The 23,481-nt window shown below is 59.3% G+C and overlaps 1 protein-coding gene across 1 annotated transcript in view; it reads right to left on the bottom strand.

Moving 5' to 3' along the window:
* CFAP74 (cilia and flagella associated protein 74) overlaps nucleotides 1-22,651 on the bottom strand; it is a 55,401-nt gene extending 32,750 nt beyond the window's left edge. Inside the window, exons 1-12 of the mRNA XM_090268468.1 lie at nucleotides 22,529-22,651; nucleotides 9,172-9,260; nucleotides 7,951-8,029; nucleotides 7,680-7,823; nucleotides 6,789-6,887; nucleotides 5,888-5,992; nucleotides 5,250-5,423; nucleotides 4,530-4,640; nucleotides 4,115-4,217; nucleotides 3,593-3,750; nucleotides 2,522-2,720; nucleotides 1,264-1,422 (exon numbers count right to left, since the gene is read on the bottom strand). Of these exons, the coding sequence (XP_090124594.1) occupies nucleotides 1,264-1,422; nucleotides 2,522-2,720; nucleotides 3,593-3,750; nucleotides 4,115-4,217; nucleotides 4,530-4,640; nucleotides 5,250-5,423; nucleotides 5,888-5,992; nucleotides 6,789-6,887; nucleotides 7,680-7,823; nucleotides 7,951-8,029; nucleotides 9,172-9,241 (1,401 nt within the window). The 5' untranslated portion in view covers nucleotides 9,242-9,260; nucleotides 22,529-22,651. The remainder of the gene's footprint in view (nucleotides 1-1,263; nucleotides 1,423-2,521; nucleotides 2,721-3,592; nucleotides 3,751-4,114; nucleotides 4,218-4,529; nucleotides 4,641-5,249; nucleotides 5,424-5,887; nucleotides 5,993-6,788; nucleotides 6,888-7,679; nucleotides 7,824-7,950; nucleotides 8,030-9,171; nucleotides 9,261-22,528) is intronic.
* Nucleotides 22,652-23,481: the final 830 nt, after the last annotated feature.

Genomic DNA, 23,481 nt, shown 5'->3' on the forward strand with positions numbered 1-23,481 from the left:
CCGGGGGCACACGTGTGGGCGGGGGGAAGGAGTTAGCGGCACAGCAGGGCCCGGGGGCAGGACCCAGGGAGCCTCAGCCGCGCGCAGCGGGCCGCTAGAGAGCCCCTGACCGAAGAAAGGCAGCGGGTTTCACTTCAGAGAAAGAAAACAGCCAGAATCCCAGCAGAGCTCCAGGAAATAACGACAGAGCAGAAGTTTTCTGTATTTTAAGATCAGTTCAAGAAACAGTTTTCATCCCTGGCTGCTGTGGCTCAGTGGGCTGAGCGCCGGCCTGTGAACCAAGGGTCGCTGGTTCGAGTCCCTGTCGGGGCACAGGCCTGGGTTGTGGGCCGGGTCCCTGGTTGGGGGCCTGTGAGAGGCACCCACACCCTGTTTCTCTCCCTCTTTCTCCCTCCCTTCCCCTCTCTCTGAAAATAGAAAAGAGAAAAAAAAGAAGCAGGTTTCACAAAGCTCTGCGGGAAGCAGCATCTCCTCCGGGAGCGCGGACCCAGCCCCGAAGCGTTCCCAGATCTGCCTCTCAGGAAGGCCCGCGCGTCCATTCGGGAGCCTGGCCAGTCAGCAGGTGCCAACACGGGCCAAGGAGCTCGGTGTCCTGTTCCCCTCGCACCGCAGGTCCCCGGGCGCCCACCCCACCCGCCCCTGGGCTCTGGCTCAAGCCCCGGCCGTCCTGTTGTCGGGCCTGGCCAGCCAGGCTTCCCCAGAACCAGCAGAACCAAATGTGTTCGCCTGAAAGCCACAGGAAGCAGTCTGCGTGCAGACCGAGGTGGGTGGTGCCCACCCGGGCCGTGCCCTGGCCTTGGCCGGCGGGTGCGGGGCCCCAGCCGCAGCCGGGGCAGCTGCCCTGCAGGCGCCTTGGACAGCCGCTCAGTTCCCGGCTCACGGAGCTCTGTCTGCTCCTTCAGACCCAGGATGGCCAGAGCTCTGGACAGACAATATTCCTTGAAAAAGGCTGTCAGGGTTTTGAACTTGGGTCTTTTTCTGAAAACACGTTTCCCAAAGACTAAGCAGAACAGAACTAGGACTTGCCCAGCCCTTGAGCCCCTGGGCGTGTCCGTGTGCGGGGCCAACCACTGGGGCCGGGGGAGTTCCAGACCGTGGCCCGCGGTTCCCAGGAGGCCCCAGGGGCAGGGAGGCAGCTGGGCGCCTCGGGCCAGGCCGCGGCCAGGGCACTGGGACCGGAGCGACACTCAGGAGGTGGAGCCGAGTGGAAGGACACAGCCCAGGGCCCGACTGCCAGTGACTTCAGAGCACGGAAGCGGGTACCTGGTGCAGCTTATGGTCCTCGTTCCACAGCCCCGGGATTTCCGGCTCGGCCAGCGTTTCGTGCTCCCAGCCGGCGCTTCCGGGGTCCCCCTGGACCGACTCGCTGGAGACGCCTTTCAGCGGCTGTGAGTGCTCAGGGTGCGGAGCCCCGCCACTGTCCTGGCAGGGAGACGGGCCCAGCACCCAGCCTTGTCAGCGGGAGGAGGGCGGTCCTTTCCCCTCCCCGGGGACTGGGGCACACGCCGCAAGGTTTCTTCCATCACAAATACAGAAGCATGCGGACCACCCCGGCACACTTCTCCTCGGTGCCCACGGAGGAAGCGTCTCGTTACGGGTGTGACCCTCGGCCGCTTGGGGGTTTCCCTGGAAATGCCGCACTGAGAGTAGCCAGAGGCTGATGGCACAGAGCGTGGGGCCCTGCGTCAGATGGGACGTCGGAGAAGTCAGGGCGGGAGTGGAGGGGCGGCTCTTGGGGTAGCTGGTCAGAGGCTGCAGGAGGGGACGAGGGCAGGAGACTGTGACCTAAGCCCCGGGCCTGGGAAAGACCTGAAGTGCAGGCGAAGACCCCGCAGGGCCCGACCATGAAGAAGCGTGAGGGGCACTGCTGGCGGGTGTTTATTGGATTTTCAGGTGCTGGGGTCACAGCAAGACACTGAAGTGCCAAGCTGGGCGCAGGAGGGACTCCTGTGGTCCCTGCCCCACACCCTCAGGGACAGGTGAGCGGGCAGCCCCCGGGGGCGGCTGGCAGAGCCATCCCCAGTATGAATGGAAGGCAGGCAGGCAGGCAGGCAGGGAGAAAGAGGAGGGAGGGAGGGAGGAAGAGGAGAGCTGTGGCTCTGAGGGGGCTCCGAGTCCTTGGTCACAGGTGGTAACCCGCAAGTGGGGTGAACAAGGCACAGATCTGGCCTTGGCCTCTGACTGACCTTTGCTCTTGACCTGCTAACTGGAGACAGGTCAGGTGGCCTGAGCCAGTGGCTCCCGTGGCTGATGAGGGACAGAGGCCTGGGTCTTGCCCCTGCACTGGAGCCATCGCCCAGGAGAGACCGGCTTCCAGGCTGGCACCCTGTGGCCTGACACTACCCTGAGCCCTTCAGGGGGACCACAGGGCGGGAGGCGCATCGGCACACACCCACCCACCGCGGGGGCTGCCTGTCGGACACGAGGCTGCCTGAGGTCTACGGGACGACCCCGCGACACCCAGGACACCTGTGGGCACTGGTCCCTCTGCTCGGGAGGGACGCGCACCGGGCCTGCTCACCACCAGGCAGCGGGGCGCCGCGGGGGTCCTCGCTCCGCTGAGGTCGGCGAGGTAGTCCCAGGTCCTGTCTCTCCGGGTTGGCCGGGCTGCGGCTCTGGCTGGAGAACGCAGCCCCCGCTTCCTGCTCTCCTTGGCCTCTTCCTTCAAAATCCGACTCACAATCTCCTGCTTTCTGAGCTTCTGCTGCTCCTCAAAGGCGCTGGGGAACAGGTGGCGGGCTGGGAGCGGGGTGCTGGCGGGGCCCTCTGCAGCCCCTCTCCGTGCCCCCCCCCCCCCCCCCCCCGCTCCCGGGCACCCAGGACTGGAAGCTCCGCCCGGCCCCGGCCCCACAGCAAACCCAGAGCCTTCGTGAGCAGCCCCTGCTCCTGGTGCCCAGGCTGGTGGCAACACTGGGGCCACTCCTGCCCTCCCGCAGCCGCCCCTCCCAGGTGCCAGGCCTGCCCCCAAGGGACGTGGAGGTGGCACAGCTGCCTTGGCATCTTCCACCAGGGTGGGGCGATGACCCCAGGACCCCCAGACAAGGGATGCTGTCCCCACAGAAGGGACCAGGAGGCCCTAGCTGGGCAGACCCTACCAGCAAGCGCCTGGGGGTGTGGGGTCTGGGGCTGGGAGCAGGAAGAGGACAGGCCCTGCAGACAGGACTGGATGGGGAGGGGCAGAGACCGGGGCCTGCGGGACCCCGGGTGGGAGGTGGGTGGGCCCGCCTCTCTCAGGGGGTCTCGGGGTGAGGAACCAGGGTGCGGACTGTGCTGAGGGCAGCACTGAGCCCTGGGGTGGGGGAGCCGGCGTGTGAGGCCCAGAGTGCGGTCAGAGCCAGGCCTAAGCGGCCTGCAGCTCCGGGCGCAGGGGGTCAGCGGGCTGCGGGCCGGGGGTGGCTCCTGAGGAAGCAGGCCAGGCCAGGCCCGCCTGCTGGTGGGGGTGGGTCTCCCCAGGGGCGTGTGGAGGGAGGGGCTTGGCAGGAATGGGGAGGGCCGGAGCCCCGCTGATGCGCCGCACAGGCCTGTCCTGGGGGAGGCCCAGGGAGAGGTGGGCGCCCCCCCACCACGGGGCAGGCGCCTCCTGTGGCCTCACCGGCTCTGGGCCTCCAGCTCCTGGTGCCGCTGTTGATGGAGAACGTGCTTGAAAGCATCCCCGCCTTGGGCCAAAATCGCCTGCTTCTCAGCCTGGGCCTTTTGCTCGGCCAGCTCTGCCTTGGCCTGGCCCCACGCCTGAAATTTCCGCAGCGTTTCCTTGGGAGCAGAAATCACGGAGGTTGCACACACATCGGAGCCCTCCCCAGCCCCCCACCTGCTGCCCTCCCTGCCTAAGCCCTCAGCGTGGCCAGAGCCCGCTGTCCCCGCAGCTCTGGGACCAGCCCACGAGAAGGGGCCTCTCTGCTGTCCTGCCTGGCCCTGCGCCCCGCACGGAATCTGGGGTGGATGCTCTGTGCGGCCCCAGGGAGTGACTGGGTTGATATGAGGACTCAGGAGGCACCTCCGGAGAAGCAGGGGTCTAGGAGGGCGGGTGGGGCTGGGGACACTGCCTGGAGGGGCTTAGTTGGGCCCTGCGGGGGTGAGGCTGCCAGCTAGGAGGGCGCTGGCGGGGCGCACCTACCCGGTTGGCGGTGATGCTGGTTTTCAGGGCCAGCACCGCGTCCATGCGCCTCTTCAGGAGCTCCCGGGTCTGCAGCTCCCGCTCCCGCTCCTGCTCCTGGACCCTGGGGAAGGCGCACTCTGAGCTGGGTCCCCCCCACACCCTCCCCCCCCCCTCCCGGGAAACAGGCCTGAGGGCACTGAAGGGCGGGGACCAAGTGCGGGGACTGACGGTGAACTACAAGGAGACTGGTCTGACACACGGTTTTCTGGACTGGAGGCTCATACGCCCTGTGGCCTTGCTCTGGACACACACAGGCAAGCAAGTAAAACTAAAACACAGACTTCCTCTTTCCTGGTGATCACGTGGTGGCTTAGTAACAAACAAGGACAGGTAACCTGTGTGCTCAGACCGCCCTGCCCCCCAGAACACGGACCTTCCCAGAGAGGCCTTCAGGAACTTCACCGCGATCCTGTGGTTCTTCCTGGCCTCGTCCAGCAGCTTCTGGTGCCGGAGCCCACGCTCCTTCTGCAGGTGCAGAGCCTTCCTGCAGGACGCACACAGCCCCGGCTCTCCAGCGCCCGCCCGCCCGCTGCGGCCACGGAGCAGCCCCTGGGGCCGGAAGGCACTGCGGGTGGCAGCCCCAGAGGGGAGCGGATCCAGGCTGCACCGGGCTGGAGGAGCCCAGGGACCGGGACCACGAGGGTGAGGACCCAGGGGACCTGAGTGAGGCGAAGTGGGGAGGAGCTCCCTAGCTCCTGGGGGGCCGAGTGATGGGGGCAGTTGCTCCCTGGGGGAGGGGACACAGCTGGCAGTGGGGGACACATGGACACACACAGGGGGCAGTGGGCAGAGGAGGATGTGGACCCTTCAGGTGGGGGGTGCTGGGCCCCGTGGCTTGTGACACCGCCAGGGATGCCTGTCCTGCCCGGAGTCAGAGGACAGGACGTGCAGGAACTGCACCTCGGGTGCGAGGGCCGTGGGAAGGGTGTCCAGGAGGAAACGCGACGTGAGCCCACCGAGACGGGGGCTGTGGCCAGGGGCTTGAGGGACAGGCAGGGCCGTGGGGGGTGGGGACACCGACACGCTGGGTGTGGGCTGGCGCGAGGAGGGCCGGGGAAGGGGCGAGGCCAGGGCCCGCAGGCCCGCAGCCTACCTGACCCCCAGCAGCCGGTTCCGCTCGGCCTTCCCCCAGGCCTCCTTCTCCTTGCTGAGCCGCGTGGCTGCCCGCACCTGGAGCTGCCTCCCGGCGGCCGCCCGCTCCTCTTGGGCAGCCTTCCGCGCGGCCTCCAGCTGGCCCTCCTGGACCGCGATGTGCCACATGGCGCCCCTTGCGAAGGAGAGGCACCCTTCTTGACGTCGGCTAAGGGGCTGGTGACCTGGGGTTCGGCGTCCGCCCTGGGCTCTGGGAGGGCCCGGGCACCCCACACCTCGGGTGGGCACTGGGCAGCTCTGATGGGTCGGCCCCTCCTCCAAGTCCTCCGGGAACCGCAGTCGCAGGAGACCAGGGCTCCCTGCCCCTCAGAGCACTGCCCACCCGTGACCCTCACACTGCCTCAGACCCGGCTGCAACCGGGTTCCCCACTTCCCAAGCGTCCAGGCACCCCGGTGGCAGACGCTACCTTTGAAAGGGCACCCCGCTGCTGCACGGGGACAGTGGGGTCCCGGGAGGCACAGGATGGGGGGGACCGGGCCACGCAGGCAGCGATCGTGGCGTCCGGGCATTGACGGGTGGCAGGGGTGAACTCACGGTCTCGACACAGACAGACAGGCGGACAGAGCGCCCCCACTCACTCGCTCTCCCTCAGCACGGCCCTGGTCTTCGCCTGCAGAGCCCTCTCGGCCCCCAGCTCAGCACGCAGGCGTCTGGACGTGGCCTGCAGGCGGCCCACGGCTGCACTGAGGGCCCCAGCGACAGGAGAGGATGGTGGGACACGTGTCAGAGCCTGGGTCCCCGAGCGTGAGGCCCAGCGGTGCCTGAGCCTGGCCCCGCCCTTTCCCCAAGGGACCCCCAGCCACCCCCGCTCTCCACGGGCCTCCCGAGCTCCTCCAGAACGGGGGACCGGCACCCCGGCGGGCAGCCCCTTGGACCAGCAGGCCCACCCAGGTTTGGGGCCAGGAGGACCCAGCCCACGCGGGGAACAATGCCGAGCGGCCAAAAAGCCGCCGAGAGAGCGTGCGGGCGGGGGGCTCTCTCCCTCGGCTCCCGCCTCCGTCCCGGAGCCCGGGCTCCCCGCCGCCATCTGACACCGTTCTGATCTCAGGCTGAACGCTTCTCTGAGGCGGGAGGGCTGGGGGCAGGGGTGGGCGGCACACGTGACCTCCTCGCGGGGCACAGCCGGCCCTGAGGGCCAGCCCCTGCCCCCTCCCTGCACTGTCTCCAGGGCACCCGTCCCTCTCCCTGGGTGGCTGCTAGGGGTGTCACATTCTCACAGCCCAGAATGTTCTTTCCCAGTCCCTGCAGAGCAGCCTGTATTTGTCACTGGGACCCAGCCTCGGGCTACCTGCTCAGGGAGCCCGCCCCTGGCCACCTGCTTCCAAGTGACTACGCCTCCTGGCCGCATGGCCACCAGCCCCCAGTCCTCGTGCCGCCCTTCGGCGGGTGTCCACGTCTCACACTCAGGGGGAGGCTTGTCTCTCCCCACTGTCTCCCGCCCGCCCGCCCTGCCTGCCTGCCAGCAGAGCGAGGACCTACGTGTGGTTGGCCTCTCTCTCCGCAGCCAGCTCGGCCGCCACGCTCTCCTGCTGCTTGGTGATGAGGTCCATGCGCTGGCGGCAAGCGCGCAGCTCCTCTCTGGGATTTGAAGCCGGAATCGGGGTAAGACGTCCGGAGTGCAGCCCGTTCACCCTCCCTGCCTCGGGGGTTTCCCTGACAGTCAGACACCCGGGCGGGGTCCTGCCCGCCTGCTGTCTGCAATCCCTGCCGGGAGGCCCTCCTGGGTGACCCGCACCCACACGGCGGTGCCATGCACCAGCACAAACAAGGGGCTCAGAGGGCACAGGCTGCCCCTCATCAGGAGTCTAGACCACAGACCACGGGACAGCAGGCCGACGAGGGGCCTTCCCTCTGGTGCGCCCGCCACCTTGGTTAACACAGAGCCGCCTGTGAAAACCAGCGGGACGACAAGGGCAGCGCTGTAGGAGGACGCTGGGGACGACTTCGGTTTTCCTGGGTGAGGCGTGGCACTGAGGACACGCAGGACGTCTGGGTCGTTAGGGGACACTAAGTGTCCTGGGGTCAAGGGCCATGGTGTCTGCAAGTCGCTCTCACATAACACGGCAACGTAAGCAGTCACGGCTGTGACACAGGAACACACCCACGGACACACAGGGCCAGGGCTGACAGGGGCACGGGAGGTGGGGGGGCGGCACATGGAGGGCGGGGCTGTCAGGCTTGTTTCCAACCTTCCTGCGTTCAGGGAACACACGGTGGTGTCGCTGCTGATCCAGCTGGGGCGGGACCGGGGCAACAGACCCGGAGGCCGAGGAAGTCTGCCCAGCGAGGCGGCCGCAGCCCCGGCCCCAAGGACGCGGGCTTGGATGGCCAGCCGCGCCTCAGGCCCCCGCACTAGCGGACTCGGCTCACCTCGTTTTCTGAATGAACAGCTCTCTGTCCTCGTGCAGCCTTTCCAGTTCGCTCAGCTCCTTCCGCAGGCGGGCAGCCTGGATCCGGTCCTGGACGGCGGCCGTCTTCCTTGGAGCAGCCTCGGCCTTCTGCTCTGTCCTCGGGCTGAACGCAAAAAGGACACCGGCTGCCGCCGTGTGGCCAGTGCGTCCCACTGACTTAGCCCCGTGCCGGCCCCACGGAGGGCCCGGGGCTCGGGGAGGAGAGCAGGCTGCCCGCCCACGCCCGTTACCCGCTGTCTCCCGCATCAGCCTCAGCTTCCTGAGGAGGAGATCCAGCCCCGAGCCCTGGGTCCTCTAGTTCATCTTGTTCTAGAAATCAAGGCAAGAGTTTAAACAAACAAACAAAAAAAGCAGCTCAGACACTGGACTGAAATTTGGGAGGACATGTGGACAGGCGCAAACTTGGGCAGCACCGGCGGCGGCGGCCCTGAGCGACGGCTCTCAGAGAGCCCTGGGGGTCCCTGAGACAGCTCTCAGGGGGCCTGCAGGGCCAGGACTGTCTTCACTTGTTCCACGAGCGACACGCGGCCTGTGGCTGACAGGAGGCGTGAGAGTCCTGCCGTCGTTTGCTGAGCCAGACTCCTCGGTTCTGTTTGTACGGCTCATTATTGCTCCTTCAGGGGGTGAGTGAACACGTCCTCTGCCGGAAGCTACGACCAGCTTAAGCACGAGGCCCCGGCTCTTCACGGCCGTCTGGGCAGTGAGGTCTGCCAACAGCAGCCGGAGGGCCACCGCCGACCCCAGCGGCGCCGCCCGCACACGTCCCCACAAGATGACGGAAGGGGACGCCCAGCGGCACCGACGCACCATCCCTGGAGCAGGAGGGGGCGGCTGAGAGGGGGCAGCACTGAGGGTGGCCGGCCCAGCACAGCCCAGCGCCGAGTGGCCGCACAAACGGCAGACCAGGAAAACACAGTGTTCGCAGGGCCCATCAGTAGCCCCAAGAGGCTCATCAGAGAAAAACTTCAGGCCACCAGAGGTTAAAAAAAAAATCAGCCCTGCCCAGTGTGGCTCAGTGGGTTGGATGGCATTTCGCAAAGTGAAAGGTCACTGGTTTGATTCCCGGTCAGGGCGCATGGCTGGGTTGTGGGCTCTGTCCCCAGTCAGGGTGTGTACAAGACACAACCAACAGATGCTTCTCTCTTTCCCTCCTCCCCTCCTCTCTAAAAATAAAATTTATAAAACATTCTAAAGCCTCCAGAAAAACAAATAGGTCACATTCAAAGGATTGGGATAAAGATGGCATTGGATTTCTCAACAGAGATGCCCGAAACTGAAAAAACTGTGGTCTGCCACTTTCGGAATTCTCAGCCATCATTTATCTTTGAAAAAGATGCCACATTTAAGAGATGCAGTCTCTCTGAAAAGCAGAAAAGAGGGAGGCGCACGCGGCACCCCCTCTCCCCGCTGCTGCAGCGCCCGCTGTTCGTGCGAAAGCCCGTATTACCTACCGTCCTGCACACGTGGGACGTGGTCCCGGAGCCCCGCCTCGGGGAACGGGCTAGCAGCACCTTCTTCCATCTCGGGAGGCAGGAATTAGCTAGAAAAAAAAATTACAAAATACAGATGAAAAACAGCATAATTTAAACAAAATAACCTACAAAATTGGATTTCATAAGAACCAACAATTTCTGTGAAGACATTGAGGAAAAGAACAGAGAAGCCGCGGACGAGAGGAAGCACCTGCGGCGTGCGTGTGAGCCCGGGCCGGAGGCCTGAGCAGCCCCGAAGCCCACCCTCCGGGAGGGGCAGACCTGGGGCACAGACACTAGAGAGGGAGGCGTGCAAACGCCAGCGTGCCAGGGACATGCAGTGAAACCACAGGGCACCCCGCAGTGCGCTCCTGAGGGCGCCTGAGGCCGGAACCACTCAAGGGCTAAGGGCCCGGCGGGCCCCTCCGCGGCTGCGGGCGGCAGCTCGTCAAACCGCGCTAACCGCGGGTCCAGCGCCCCGCAGCACGGTCGTTACCTACAGAGTTAAATTCACAAACACTGACGTCTGGTCAAGATGGCGGCATAGAGCTGGCCCGCCTCTTCGCACAACCAAATCAAAATTACAGCGAAATTATAGACCCACCATCACTCAGAACCGTCAGAAATTGAAAGGAATGGAAGTCTGACAACCATGGAATTAAGGAAGCCACATCCACCTAGACTGGTAGGAGGGGATCTCGGGAGCGAGGAGTCCCAGCCCCACACCAGGCCCCCAGCCCAGGGCTCCAGTGCCAGGAAGATAAGTCCCCACAAGTTCTGGCTGCAAAGACCAGTGGGGATTGTGTTGGTGGAAGAAACTTCTGGAGTCCCAAGCAGTTCCCCTTAAAGAACCCACACAGGGACTCACTCAGACTCCCTCTGAGCCCCAGCAGTGGGGTAGCAGCTTGAAAGGCCCCAGAGGCGCACAGGGAGGAACCGAAGAGTCTGGCATCAAGGAGAGAGCTGGGGGACAGCTTTCCTCCAGACAGAAAGGAGGGCAGAGACCATTGTCCCCTTTCTACACCCTCCCCCCACAGAGCTGGCAGGCTGGTGCCACATCTGAGACTCCATTAACCTGGCTAATACTGTTTGACCCACCCTTGAGGTTCCCAGAGACCCCCTCCCACTGAACTTAGAGGCCCACCCAGGCTGCTTGTCCATATGAATGGCTGGTCTTGGATCCTGCTTCACAACTTCCTAAATCCTCTCAAACAAGCAACAGCTGGCCTCAGTGAGCCCCCAGGCCCCATACCGCTTGTTAAGTGGCCCCAGGCCCGGCACTAGCAGCAGACAGCCTAGATGCGCAGCTTGGTTTCACCTGGGAATTTCCAAGCCCAGCATGAGTAGCAGCCATCTCTGATTGCTTTACAGCTCAGGCAGGGAGGCCCCAGGCAGAATACAGGTGGGGGCTGACCTTGGCCTCCACCAACCAGGAAACCCCAGGGCCAGCACACCCAGTGGACACTACAGACCACGTCGGGGCACCACCAACCTCCCCTGCACGGCTGACCCTCCACGGAGGGCGGAGGGTGGTGGTCAGCGGTCACAGCCAGTCCTTGCAGCTGACTGGCCTGGGTAAATCCCTCCCATTGACCTGCCAACAGTCAGGGCTCAACTACAAGAGGAGGGTGTCCTCAGCCCACACATGAAGGGCACCTCGAGTACCCAGCTTGGGTGATAGGGGAGGCTGTGCCCCTGGACCCTACAGGACACCCACTACATTAGGCCACATGACCAAGACATGGAGTCAGAGCAGTTCTACCCAATACACAGAAACACACAGGGAGGCTGTCAAAGCAGGAGACAAACATGGCCCAAATGAAAGAACAGATCAAAACTCCAGAAAAAGAGCTAAACAAAATGAGGATAGGCAACCTATCAGATGCAGAGTTCAAAACACTGGTTAGAAGGCTGCTCAGGGAAGTTAGTGTGAGGGACAAAGAAGCCAGTGACTCTCAAACCAGCGGGAGATAATTAACAGATGAATCATGGAAAAGGGGTGAGGAAATGACATTCTGCAGCTCCTCACACATATCTCTGGGATCAAAAGGAGGAAGATGGTCATCACCAAACACAGAGAAACGGGAAGGTGTAGCTAGAGAACTTTGCAAATTAATTAGAGATAGACCTATAACTAGGTTACCCTTCGTTAATCACACCAAGTAGTTAATCTCATTAGATTGTGAACCCGGAGTAACCAGTAATGGGGAACTGGGGTGGGGGGGGAGCTAATCGCATTACTATAAAACCAGTTTTCTTTGCTTCTGCGCACATGTTCCTGGCTGCGGGTGCACCCGACTGCAGACTCGTGAATAAACGCCTCGCTTTGCTGCCCAAGTCCTGTGTCCAGTGTTTTATTGTGACTTTCTCACATCAGCGAGGACCTCAACAGCATAAGAAAGATGCAGTCTGAAATGAAGGATACACCAGAGAACAACTTACAGACACAACAGTAGAGTGGATAAAGCCGAGAATCAGATCGATTATTGGAAACATAAGGAAGCAAAAAAACAACCCATCAGAGTAACAAGAAGAAAGAGGAATTTTAAAAAATGAGGATAGTATAAGCCACCTCTGGGACAACTTCAAGCATTCCAACAGTCACATCATAGGGTTGCCAGAAGGAGAAGAGAAAGAACAAGAAATTAGAAATCTATTTGAAAAAACAATGAAAGGAAACTTCCCTAATTTGCTAAAGGAAACAGACACACAAGTTCAGGAAGCACAGGGAGTCCCAAACAAGTTGGGTGCAAAGAGGAGCACCCCAAGTCACATCATAATTAAAATGTGAAGGGTTAAAGGTAAAGAGAGAATCTTAAAAGCAGCAAAAGAAAGCAGAGAGTTACCTACAAAGGGGTTCCTCTAAGACTCTCAGCTGATTTCTCAAAAGACACTTTGCAGGCAAGAAGGGGCTGGCAAGAAGTATTCAAAGTGATGAAGAGCAAGGACCTACAACCAAGATTACTCTATCCAGCAAGGCTATCATTTGGAATGGAAGGGCAGATGGAGTGCTTCCCAGACAAGGTGAAGCTGAAGGAGCTCATCATCACCAAGCCATTATTACATGAAATGTCAAAGGGACTTAAAAAAAGGAAGATGATCAAAACTATGAACAATAAAATAACAATAAATGCATATCTATCAACAATTGAGTCTAAAAAACAAACTAAGCCAACAAGGACAGAGACAGAATCATGGATACAGAGAGCGTGTCGATGGCTATCAGATGGGGGGGGGGGGGTTGCCGGGGGTATGGGTGAGGAGGTGAGGGGATTAAGAAGCACAAACAGCCCTGGCTGCTGCGGCTCAGTGGACTGAGCACCCGCCTACAAACTGAAAGTCCGCTGGTTCGATCCCCAGTCAGGGCACAGGCCTGGGCTGCCGTGTCCCTAGTTGGGGGCGCGTGAGAGGCAGCCACACAGTGACGTTTCCCTCCCTGCCTGTCTCTCTCCCTTCCCCTCTCTCTAAAAAAAAATACCTTTTTAAAAAAGTACAAATAGTCACAGAACAGCCACGGGGACGTACAGTACAGGAAACGCAGCAGCAGCAGAACTTATACGCATGACCCACGGGCATGAACAGTGGTGGGGGGACTGCTTCAGGGAATGGGGGTGCCGGGTGGAGGGGGGCAAGGGGAAAAACTGGGACAACTGTAATAGCATAATTTTAAAAAAGTGAGTTCACAGAAGCACCACACAGGAGTGTTTCTAGCTACCTTATTCATGTCGGCCCCTAACTGGACACGACCCGCATGTGTCTCCGCAGCACGGGTAAACACGTCATGGCACGTCCCTGCACTGCAGTACCGCCCAGTAATACGTAAGAACAAGGTCCGGTCCGGTCCGGACGGGTCTCAGAAACATCATGCTCAGTGAAGGAAGTCAGACGCAAACGAGTGCACGTGAGACCCAGACCCAGGCAGAAGCACGCGGTGGGACCGACGGGCTGTGACAGGAAGCCGGCCTTGGGGTCCGGGTCAGACTCCGGCATGGGGACCCCAGGGGCTCCTTGGCTTGTTTGGGCGGTGCTTACACAGGGGCCTGCACCTGCCCAACCTCCCGAACGGACACAGGACTTGCGTATGTTCTAGCATGTGGTCTCAGGAACACACATGGAGACAGCGGTTACGGAATGTCAGCGCGCTCGTCGTACGTGCCGTGGAGGGGACGCCGGGAGCCCACCTGTAGGGCAGTGGGTGCGCTGGTGGCACAGACGAGCCGCGAAAACTGCTGACATTTTGTCTCTCGTTGCTTAGTTTACAAATTGCTTCAGGATGACTCACGGAGAAGGTTTTTAAAGCCTCATAATGTCTCCCAGATGAATCATTAATAATTCAATGCCAGCAATTAACTTTTAAAAATGCTACAGAGAAACAAATGTGCGCCAAGTCCCGAGAGGCAGAATTGGAAAGAATCTTGTAAAATACCGACAAGATCCCTTCCGCCTGAAACACCTGTCACCGGGCGAGTGCGTGAGCGGCAGGATCCGCTCTGCGCTGTGCCCGTGAACCGCAGGCTCATCGTGGAGCTTGGTCTGTGACCCAGGGGGTGACAAGGGCATCGGAGGCGGGGCTCCACATGCGTGCAGCCCCACGCAGACCACACCCGCAGCAGTTCCGGATTTGGGGTGTGCTCTGGCCGGCTTCCTCCTCACTGAACAGCAGTGGAGGTCTGTTACCTGGAGCCCTGAGCAGCCAAGGACAGGGACCTGGGAGGAGAAACACCTTCAAGGCCACAGACGTGAGGGGTGGGGAGGCAGGTGGGGGGCCGCCCGCAGGCACTGCTGCCCCAGTCTCAGGCGGAGCCCTCAGCCCTGAAACCCTGACCCTGCAGCAGGGTCATAAAACAGATTTGCTGAACACGCTTGGGAGAAGCAGCTGGAATCCCACTTTGGTCATGTGTCTGGCCAGCTGCCAACCACTACACTCAAAATAACTAAAAATGCTGGATAGAACTGTATTTGAGTCGTCTTAAGAGCCTCAAAGAATTGACAAGAAAATAAATTATCAGGTCAAAATCTAAGTGAAGGCAAGAATATAAATGGACTGACTCAGGGGGACACATAGCCCTGAACCCAGGTGTGTCAGTCAGAGCCGCACGGCGAACAAAGCCAAGCAGACAGGACAGCGCGTCACCATCACTCGTGGGAAGCCCGCACGCACCTCTCCGGAACTGACGGTAAAACCAGATGAAAGTCACGGGTGACGCGCGTTCCCACGGCGCCATGAACGGTGAGTCCCGTGGACACACACGGAGCAGGACCGTGACGGACCCTGCCCGCGCCCTTCCAGCACCCACTGCTTTTACCAAGACTGTGTCCTGGCCCAGGGCAGGCCGCCCGAATTTTAGGGAACGAAAACCACACGAAGCTGGTTGGTTCTCTGAGCAGAAGTCCTCAGCCAAAACTATTAACACACAGAGGATTACACTTCCCCTCGTTTTGTAAGAACGAGGCACCGACGTCCAAACGACCTGCAGGGCGAGTTAAAAGTCTCACGGAATTATAAAACATTTGAACGGAACTACACTGGAAGTACGGCACGTCACGCTGGGTGCTGAGGGGATCCAGAGTGAGTCCGTAACCCTCGCTGCACACAGCGGGAAAGAAGGCAGGCTAACACCCGGTGTGCTAAAACACCCAATCCCAGAAGTTACAAAAACCGCGAAATAGACTGAGAAGTGCCAGAAAGAAAGTTGTAAAAGACTGGAAACCAGTGCAGCCAAAACAAACGTACTAGAAACGGTCCTCAAAGCCAAAAGTTCGTTCTTTTAAAAGATTTATAGAATTGACAAATCTTTCATGAAACTCACCAATAAAAAAACCAAAAAGCCATCTTAGAGAAAAAGGGTTTATAACCCCAGATAATACAGACGTGCAAAAATAACAAGTGTCACCAACCCGTCTCTGCCAATTAACTTGAAAATTTAGGCAGTGTACAAATTACTAGCATATATTATTGGCCAGAACTGTTTTAAGAAAAAAATAGGAAACCGTGAAAAGCCCCACGAGCACAGAAGAGATTCAGTTCCATGAAGCACGTGGGGACGAAGCACTCCAATGTCACTCTGTCTCCCAGGAAAGAGCCCCGGAAGGTCCGCTCCCTGGCTCCTTGCACGGGGCCCCCATCACTTCGGTTACCAAGCCTGACGATGCCCCTGGAGGGAGGAAATTCCAGCCCCGCCTCACAGAGAGCACGCACACAAACTCCGCGTGAGGCACAGCCCGCCCAAGCCCAGCACCGTGCAAACAGGACAATTCATTGTGCCCAAGAAATCCACACGACGCATGAACAGACCACAGGGAGGGACTGAATGACCAACTCAGAGACCGTAGGAAAAAGGCACCGATGATCCACGTACACTTAAGAAACGCAGCAAATGCACTACTGTAACAATATAGTCAATAAAATATACTAAAAAAAAAAAAAGAAAAAAGAAAAAAAAAGAAACGTAGCAAACGCGGGTTACAAGCGGCCTTCTCTACCGTGACACGCCGCCTGTACAGGGACCATCACGCCAACCCCCCGCGCACTGGGCCTGAGGTCTCCCCGCCAAGACAGCCCCCGTCAGACGCGCAGGCCCACGGAGCGCGGGCGGGAGCAGGCGTCCGGATCCCAGGTGCGCGCAGGCAGAGGTCTCAGACTCCACGGATAAATTTAAATTCCTGCGGTAACTCGGCAACGCCGCCCGACCCAAGCAGTCTGTAACCAAAGTCAGCTGTGCTCCTACCCACCGGACCAGACAGCGAGAAAGGATTTGGACAGCCGCCCTCTCCGAGGACATCCGCCAGCAGGGACTAGTTAGGGACGCGCACAAGGGCCGTGCAGGACCTTAGCTGGGGACACCCACGGGTGACACTCAGGAGACCTGGAAACCAGTAAGTGGAACAAGCGACCCTGCTTCTTCACCACGTGCACGTGACAGGGAGGAGGCAGGGGACACGCTCAGTGCCTGCGAGGTGGGTCTGGTTGGGGCCCGGACTCAGCAAGCAGCCGCAGGAGGCCCTGCTGAGGTGACGTGCGACAGGGCCACCAAGGGGCAGTGTCTGCATTAAGACCTTACTGTGATCTTGCTGGGTTGACGGTGGTTTTATCGTTAGGCTGAAAGTAAGTATCTGCTAGAACCGTACAGTGCCCGGAAGCGGTCGCAGCAGAAATGCGATACCGGGGATTTTCTTTAAATACATCAACCCAAAACGGGAAGTGACGTGACGTCACTGAAATCGGCCACACGGCACCTGGAGCCGCTGAGACGCGCGAGGGGCACCGAGGAGCGCACGTGGCCGCGTTCCCTCCTTCCGTGAGTTTGAAACTCCCCATAAACGCCGGAAACCAGGCCAGAGCAGCGTGAGTAAATAAACGGAGAGAGATGCGTGTTCAATGTCCTCAGCATGCCCACTCTCTCCACAGTTCCCTGCGGGGCCCCCAAAACCCAGCAGGGGCGTGCGCCCCACTCATTCAAGCCGCGGGCCGGGAGGGGCTGCCTCCACACGCTAGGAAAAGGGGGGCCTTCCCGGAAATCAGTTCCACGCAATCGAAGTCTCACACGTGAGGAGTGACACCCGTCTCCCGTGGGGGCGGCTCCGGACTTCAGGGTTTCTTAAACAAGACACTGAAGTGGAGAGCTTCCGAGCGGACGACGCTCGAAGGGGAGTTAAAGAAAAGCCACAGAGAGAGAAAGGCCGCATAGTCCCCCCCCCCCCCGCCCCCGCAGGCTCACCGTGGGAGGAGGCCACACCAGGCCTGCCGTCGGCGGGGCCGCCACGAGCCCCGGTTGCTGGCGCGCCGGAGTTCGCGCCAGTTTTTCTGCCCCAGTTAACACCGCTCCCTTGAACTACTTCAGAGTCCTGGTTTGGTGATCAACTACTTCTTGATAACGGGAGAAACGCTCACAATAAACCCCGGGACACAGGACCTGAGCAGTAACCGAGGCAGTTGTCTGTTCGTGGTCTGCAGCTCCGGGCGCAGCCGAAAGCCAACCCAAAGGTGCGCACCGACAAGATGGCGCTGGCTGTTTTTATCCTAATGCAAGTGAAGCCCCTCCCCGTTTTTCCACGCTGGATGCTCCAAGTTCCAATCGAACATGGCTGACTAAATCATCTAAGGCAGCAATTAGCTCACGAACAAGCTTAACTCGCTGACCACACAGTCCCCAGGTGAGGGATATTCCGTGACACGTGCCCCTCACGCTTGGTTAACTGTTTACAGCGCCAGCCCATATCCCAGGTGATAAGAATCACGCCCTTTACACTCTGGGTTAACCGACTGTTTCTCAGGGGATAAATATTCCTTAACTCTGCCTATCTGTGTCTGCAGCCCCTCTTGAAAGGTTTCTTAACCTGCTCACCTCATTCTCCCAGGTGATAAATATTATGCCCTTTACACTCTGGGTAACTCTGTTTATGTCTCCGGCCCCTCTATTTCTAAGTTAGTTGTTCAAGATTACATTTCTCTTTTGCTGTCAGTCATACCTTACTGGTCTGAGCGTCCCTTTCATCTGTCCCTCACAATAAACAACCAGAAAAGTGGCTCACCTGTAAACAGGAAATGCAAATGAAACCGCAAGAGACTCCCGGTACATGGTCACTGGACTTGGTAAGACATTGCAGGCCTGACATCAGGGGGCAGCAGGGACGTGAGGCACGGGGCATGTTCACATGGCGGTGGGACTGAGAACGGGGACAGAGGCTTGGGCAAGAGTTGGCATTACCTAGTCAAATGTACGTCCACCTCTGCATTCATTCCCTCTCGCTGCTGACAAATGACCATAAACACAGGGACCTAACACGACGCAATGATCTTCTCTCCCAAGTCTGGAGGCCAGAAGTCCGCAGGGAGTCTCCCCGAGCTAAAACGCAGGCGTTGGCAGGCAGCACTCCTTTCCGGGGCCCTGAGGAACCGCACGGTCTGCAGAGGCGCCTACGCTCCACGGCTCAGGGCCCTGTGTCACCACCTTGGCGCCAGCCATTCCTCGGGCCACAGCCTTCCCTCCTTCCTGCACCTGCGAGGACCCCCGTGGCTGCGCTGGGCACGCCTGGGTGACCCGGAAGCCACCTGAACCCCCGCTGCCACGTAACCTCGCCCGGACCCAGACACCTCTGGGTCCACTACCCTGCCTGCCCGCCGTGCCCCCTGACTCAGCAATCCCTCTCCCCGGGGTGTGCCCTACGGACTCTCACGTGGTGCGCCACTGTCCCGGGGTTGCTGTAACCAAGCAGCGCAAGCTGGGTGTCTCAGGACAGCAGACGTACTCTCTCCCACGGCTCTGGAGGCCAGAAACCCGAAGTCAAGGCGCCGGCAGGCCCGCGCCGCCAGCAGTGCTGGGGTGGGTCCGTCCCAGGCTCCTCTCCCGGTCCTGGGGGGTCCCTGGCTGTGTGAGCCTAACTCCAACCTTCAGGTGACATTCTCTTGGTGTCCAAATTCCTCCTTTTCACAAAGACACCTGTCTAAGCGACCCACAAAGCCCCGCAAAGCGACAGCGATCCTAGAACAAAGCAGGGAGACTCACACTAACTGATATCAAACTACACCACAGGCCCCAGTAATCACAACAGCGTGGTACCGGCATAAAACAGGCACACAGATCAACGGAACAGAAGAGGGCCCAGAAATAAGCTCGCACCTTTACAGCCAGTTAATATGCGACAGAGGAAGGAAGCGCATACAACGGGCTAAACATAGTTTATTCAATAAATGGTGTTGGGAAAACTGGATACGTGCAGAAAATGAAGCTAGACCACCCTCTTACACCACACACACGAATAAATTCAAAATGGACCAAAGACTTCAACGTTAGACCCGAAACCATAAAAACCCCAGAAGCATGGGCAGCGAAACCTGGGACATTGCCTGCAGCGATGTTTTACTGGACACATCTCCCCAGGCAGGGGGACAAAAGGAAAATAAACAGATGGGACGCATCAAACTAAAAGGTGTTTGTGTTACAGAACCCCTGGGCTGCTCCACTTGACACAAACCCACGGGCTCTTTAGTTAGGGGTCCGATTGCCCGCCGCCAGAATTACAACTCTTAATACTTCAGTTGAGTGAAAAGAAAATTGTTTACAGTTACACATATCCTTGCCTCCCCCTCCCAGACCTGGCCAGTTTTAGGGGGGGTCAGAAACACCGTTTCCCTACTTCCCAAACACAGTTCAGCTTTACCAGCAGCTGCCAATCATTCAATCTGATCGGGGAGGTCCTTTCTGTGCTGTGGTGCCCTCCAGCTCTCAATACAAAACCGCCGGGATCCTCAGCCTCCTTGCAAACTGTCTTCTTTCCGTAAACCGCGTGGACCTCCTCTCCTTCTCCAGAGCACCCCTGCGAACACCCACCAGCGAGGGAGACAGCCCCAGAGCGCGCCGTCCCCCTAAAGTGTTCGCAGCTGCCTATATATCCCCGACTGCGTCCTCTGACGCAGTGGGTGTTGCCAACAGTTCTGACCATTCACAGAACCCCACGCAGGCTCTGTGTGCTTTCCATACCGTCCCGTGGTTCAAGGCCCCTCCCATCCACCTGAGGCCTTGGAAGCATCCAAGCAATTCTGCGTAATGACAGACACCAGTGGAGGCATCCTGAAAGCTGCTTCCTTCTCCCCATCCCCCAGCCGCAAACTCCGGGGATTTTTGGACTCCCCCGTTTCTGTAACATTTGCACAGCAAAGGAAATCACCAACAAAATAAAGAGACAACCCACAGAATAGAATAACATACTCACTACTACATCTGATAAGGAGTTAATATCTAAAATCTATAGTGTACTTACAAATCTGAACACCTAAAGAACAACCCACCCAATTAAAAACTGGGCAAAGGTCCTGAACAGACACTTCTCCAAAGAGGACACACAGAGGGCTGACAGTCATATGAGAAGATGCTCAACGTCACTGATAATCAGAGAGATGCAAATAAAAACCACAATGAGATACCACCTCACACCAGTCAGAACAGCCATCATCAACACATCAACAAACACGTGCTGGCGAGGACGTGGAGAAATGGGAGCGCTGGTGCCCTGCTGATGGAAATGCAGACTGGCCTAGCGGCTGTGGAAAGCAGTGTGAAATTTCCTCAAAAAGCTAAAAATGGCTCTGCCTTTTGACCCAGGGATTCCACTTCTGGGAATATATGCAAAGGAACCCGAAACACTAATTCAGAAGAACAAAAGCACCCCATGTCCACAGCAGCGTTATTTACAACAGCCAAGCCACGGAAGCAGCCCGTGCCCATCAGCAGGTGAGCACATACAGCCAGCGTGGGATTTTACACATGGGAATACTACTTGGCCGTAAAAAAGGAGGAAACTTTAACCTTTGCAACAGCCTGGATGGACCTGGAGAACGTCACGCTCAGTGAAATAAGCCAGTCGGAGGAAGACACACACCACGTGATCTCACTCACATGTGGAATCTAATGAACAGACTGAACTCACGAGCGGAACAGAGACAGACTCACAGACAGCAGTGACAGCTAAGGGTGGGACGTGAGGCGGTGGCGGGATCAAGCAAAGGACACAGGACGCATGGACGTGGACCACAGTGTGGTGACTGCAGGGGGAGAGGGCTGTAAGGGGACTAAAGGGGAATGGAAAAAATACAATAAAAAACTAAAAAGCCACACCTGTCATACTGGATTAAGGGCCCACCCTGCTCCAGAGTGATGTCATCTTGACTAATTACACACCCACGACTCCGCCACTTGTGAATGGGGTCACTTCAACGTAGGACTCTTTGAGGAGACAGCTCAGCTCACGGTACACATGCAGCCCAGGGGCCGCGAGAGGCCTCCCAGAGCCGCAGCAGCTCTGGAAGCCCCCGGCTGTGGACGCTCCGCAGCAGAGAGCACAAGCGAGCTCAGCTCCATGTAACCGTGTGGATGAACCTCATGCAGCCCCGAGGGAGGGAGACCACAGAAGCACACACACTGCTCCTCTTTCTTTCAAAGCGGGTACCCCAGGCGGGGCAGGTGGCCAGATAGATGGGGAGGGCGGGGAGGCCCGTGTCGGGGAACTGAGGCCCAGAGCTGGAGGCTGGAGCCTGAGTGGGAGGAGGACGCCCCGTGGAGGGCATCCAGGTAGGGGACCCGAGCCCACGCAGAGTGGGGTGGCTGCCCACTCTGAGAGCCGCCCAGCCCGAGGCTGGGAAGGACGAAAGTCACACAGCCGCCAAGGACCTCCCAACAAAATGCCTGTTCGCTACAAAGGCCACAGGTGACTCCCCAGAGCAGACCCACAGACACCACCTTAATCAAGTGTCCAAAGCAAATGTCATCAAGAACATGCGCAAGGGACACCGTGAGCCACATGGCCCGAGGATATGAGCAGAGAGGCACATGGCATCGCCTGTGACCTTCCTGCCAAAGATGGGTGATGGGGATCCAATCACGAAGAGACCTCAGAGAACCCCGAGTGGAGGAGCTTTCCACGAGGTCACTGGCTTGTAACCTTCAAAGGCGTCAGGGTCACGGGGGAGAGTAAGGCAACGTGAAGACCGTTCAGGGCATCGGGTGGTCCTGCGTGGCCCCAGACTGGACCCTTGGGCTTTCGTGACTTTATGGAGTCAGCTGGCAAAATGTGCTTGACTTGGGCTGAGGATTCGATGTAGGAACGTGTCTGAGTCACGTCCTGCCCCTGACTGCCATGCTGTGGTGACACTGGAGAATGTCCTGGGTAGGAAACACTCTCTCCAGCACCTGGGGGTGACAGGGCCCCACGCAGGCAACTTATTCAGAAATGCTTCAGGGGAGGATGTTTTTGTGCGTTCTACTTAAATCTGGGATGGCTTCGAGAATTTAAAAAAGAATGTATACAGTATCAATTCCATTTACATAAAGCTGAAAAACAGGTGAAACATAATTACGCTGTTTGAGGATGCGTGGTAGGGGGTAAACCTGAAGAGCAACGGAATTAGAATCTCAAAAGTCAGCCTGTGGTTAAGGGGGACGGGTCTGCGTGTGGCTGGTGTGGGGTCGGGGTGCGGGGAGCTGACTTCTGGGCGCTGGCAAGGTTCTCTCCAGACGCGGGCGGTGGATGTCGCTCTACAGCGGTCCTTCCACTGCCAGGTGAACTTTCCCACCGCGTCTGCAGGGTCCCTGCGGGGAACTGCTCTGCACAGTGGGGCCCAGGGCAGCCGGCTCATGGTCGCTAGGCCAGGACCGTCTGCCAGGTGCGTAAGTAGCAGCAGAGAGAAGTGTGGGTCTCGGAAAACAAAGCCACCGAGGTCTAGCTACCCACTTCCCCGAACAGGGTCTGCATTTAAAACCTGGTCGGCTGACTCGGGAATGCCGATCGCCGCCAGGTGGCCCCTCGGTCACCTGCCCAAACACTCAGGGTCCCGCCTTACCAGCTGGCCTGAGTTCTCGGTGGTTCCTGTAAATGCGACGGGAACGCGCGCAACTGCGCAGAGCCCGGCAGCACCTGTGGCCGGCGCTCCTGCAGAGCTGCCGGCGTAGGCGTCCGTTGGAGCCCGGGGGGGCGACCGGAGCCCCCGAGTCCAGCCCCAAGCAAACGGACCCTCCTACCCGGCCGACCCGCCTGGGGTCTGCGCGGGGCAGCCTCCAGGCGGAGAAACCCCGAACCGCGACCCCTGGGGACGGTAGCAGCTCCCTTCGCCCTGACTCTCCCTGCAGCCCGCAGCGCAGTTTGGAGCGGCGGCTCCATGGCAACGGACAGCTCCACAGCACAAGGTAGGTGCTCGCGTCGCGAGGTCCCCCCCTGGCCAGTGGCTCGGGCCAACGGCCGCACGACCCCCATTCGACGATGGTTGGGTCCAGCGCCGGCTCCGCCTGCGCTCGGGGCGCGGGAAGCCGAGGGGCGCTGCTCCGCGGCGGTCGCGGGCTCCGGCCCTGCACCCCAACTGCGTGCCGAGGCCCGGAGGCACAGCCAGATTACCCCGGCCGCCAAGCTGGCACGGAGTAGCCCAGTGCTGGCCACTGGCCTAGGGGCCGTATCAACCTCTGGTTTAGCCCAAACCTGTTACCAAGTTAGGAAATTAAAGAGTTCCCATAAAATCAGAATTTCGCACTTCCCTTGAAGTGGGCGACTGGCTGTCAGCCGATGGCTGCTGGTGTCAGTTCCGCACTGACTGCAACCCCCCATTTGGAGTGTCTCACAGAAGAACACGAGCGCAAACAGCCCCCGTACAGAGCAGCACAGTTACGACGCAGGAGGCCAGTCCCCTGCTTTGGTGCGCGCACCTGCTCCGACCACTCCAGCCTCCTACACCGGTGGCTGCAAAACAGCGTCAGGCACCGCCAGCACCGCACACATTACTGCGCCAAAAAGAAAATATACACT

The sequence above is a fragment of the Furipterus horrens genome, unplaced genomic scaffold (assembly GCF_987537825.1).
Source record: "Furipterus horrens unplaced genomic scaffold, mFurHor1.1.pri manual_scaffold_3, whole genome shotgun sequence".
Taxonomy (NCBI): Eukaryota; Metazoa; Chordata; class Mammalia; order Chiroptera; family Furipteridae; genus Furipterus; species Furipterus horrens.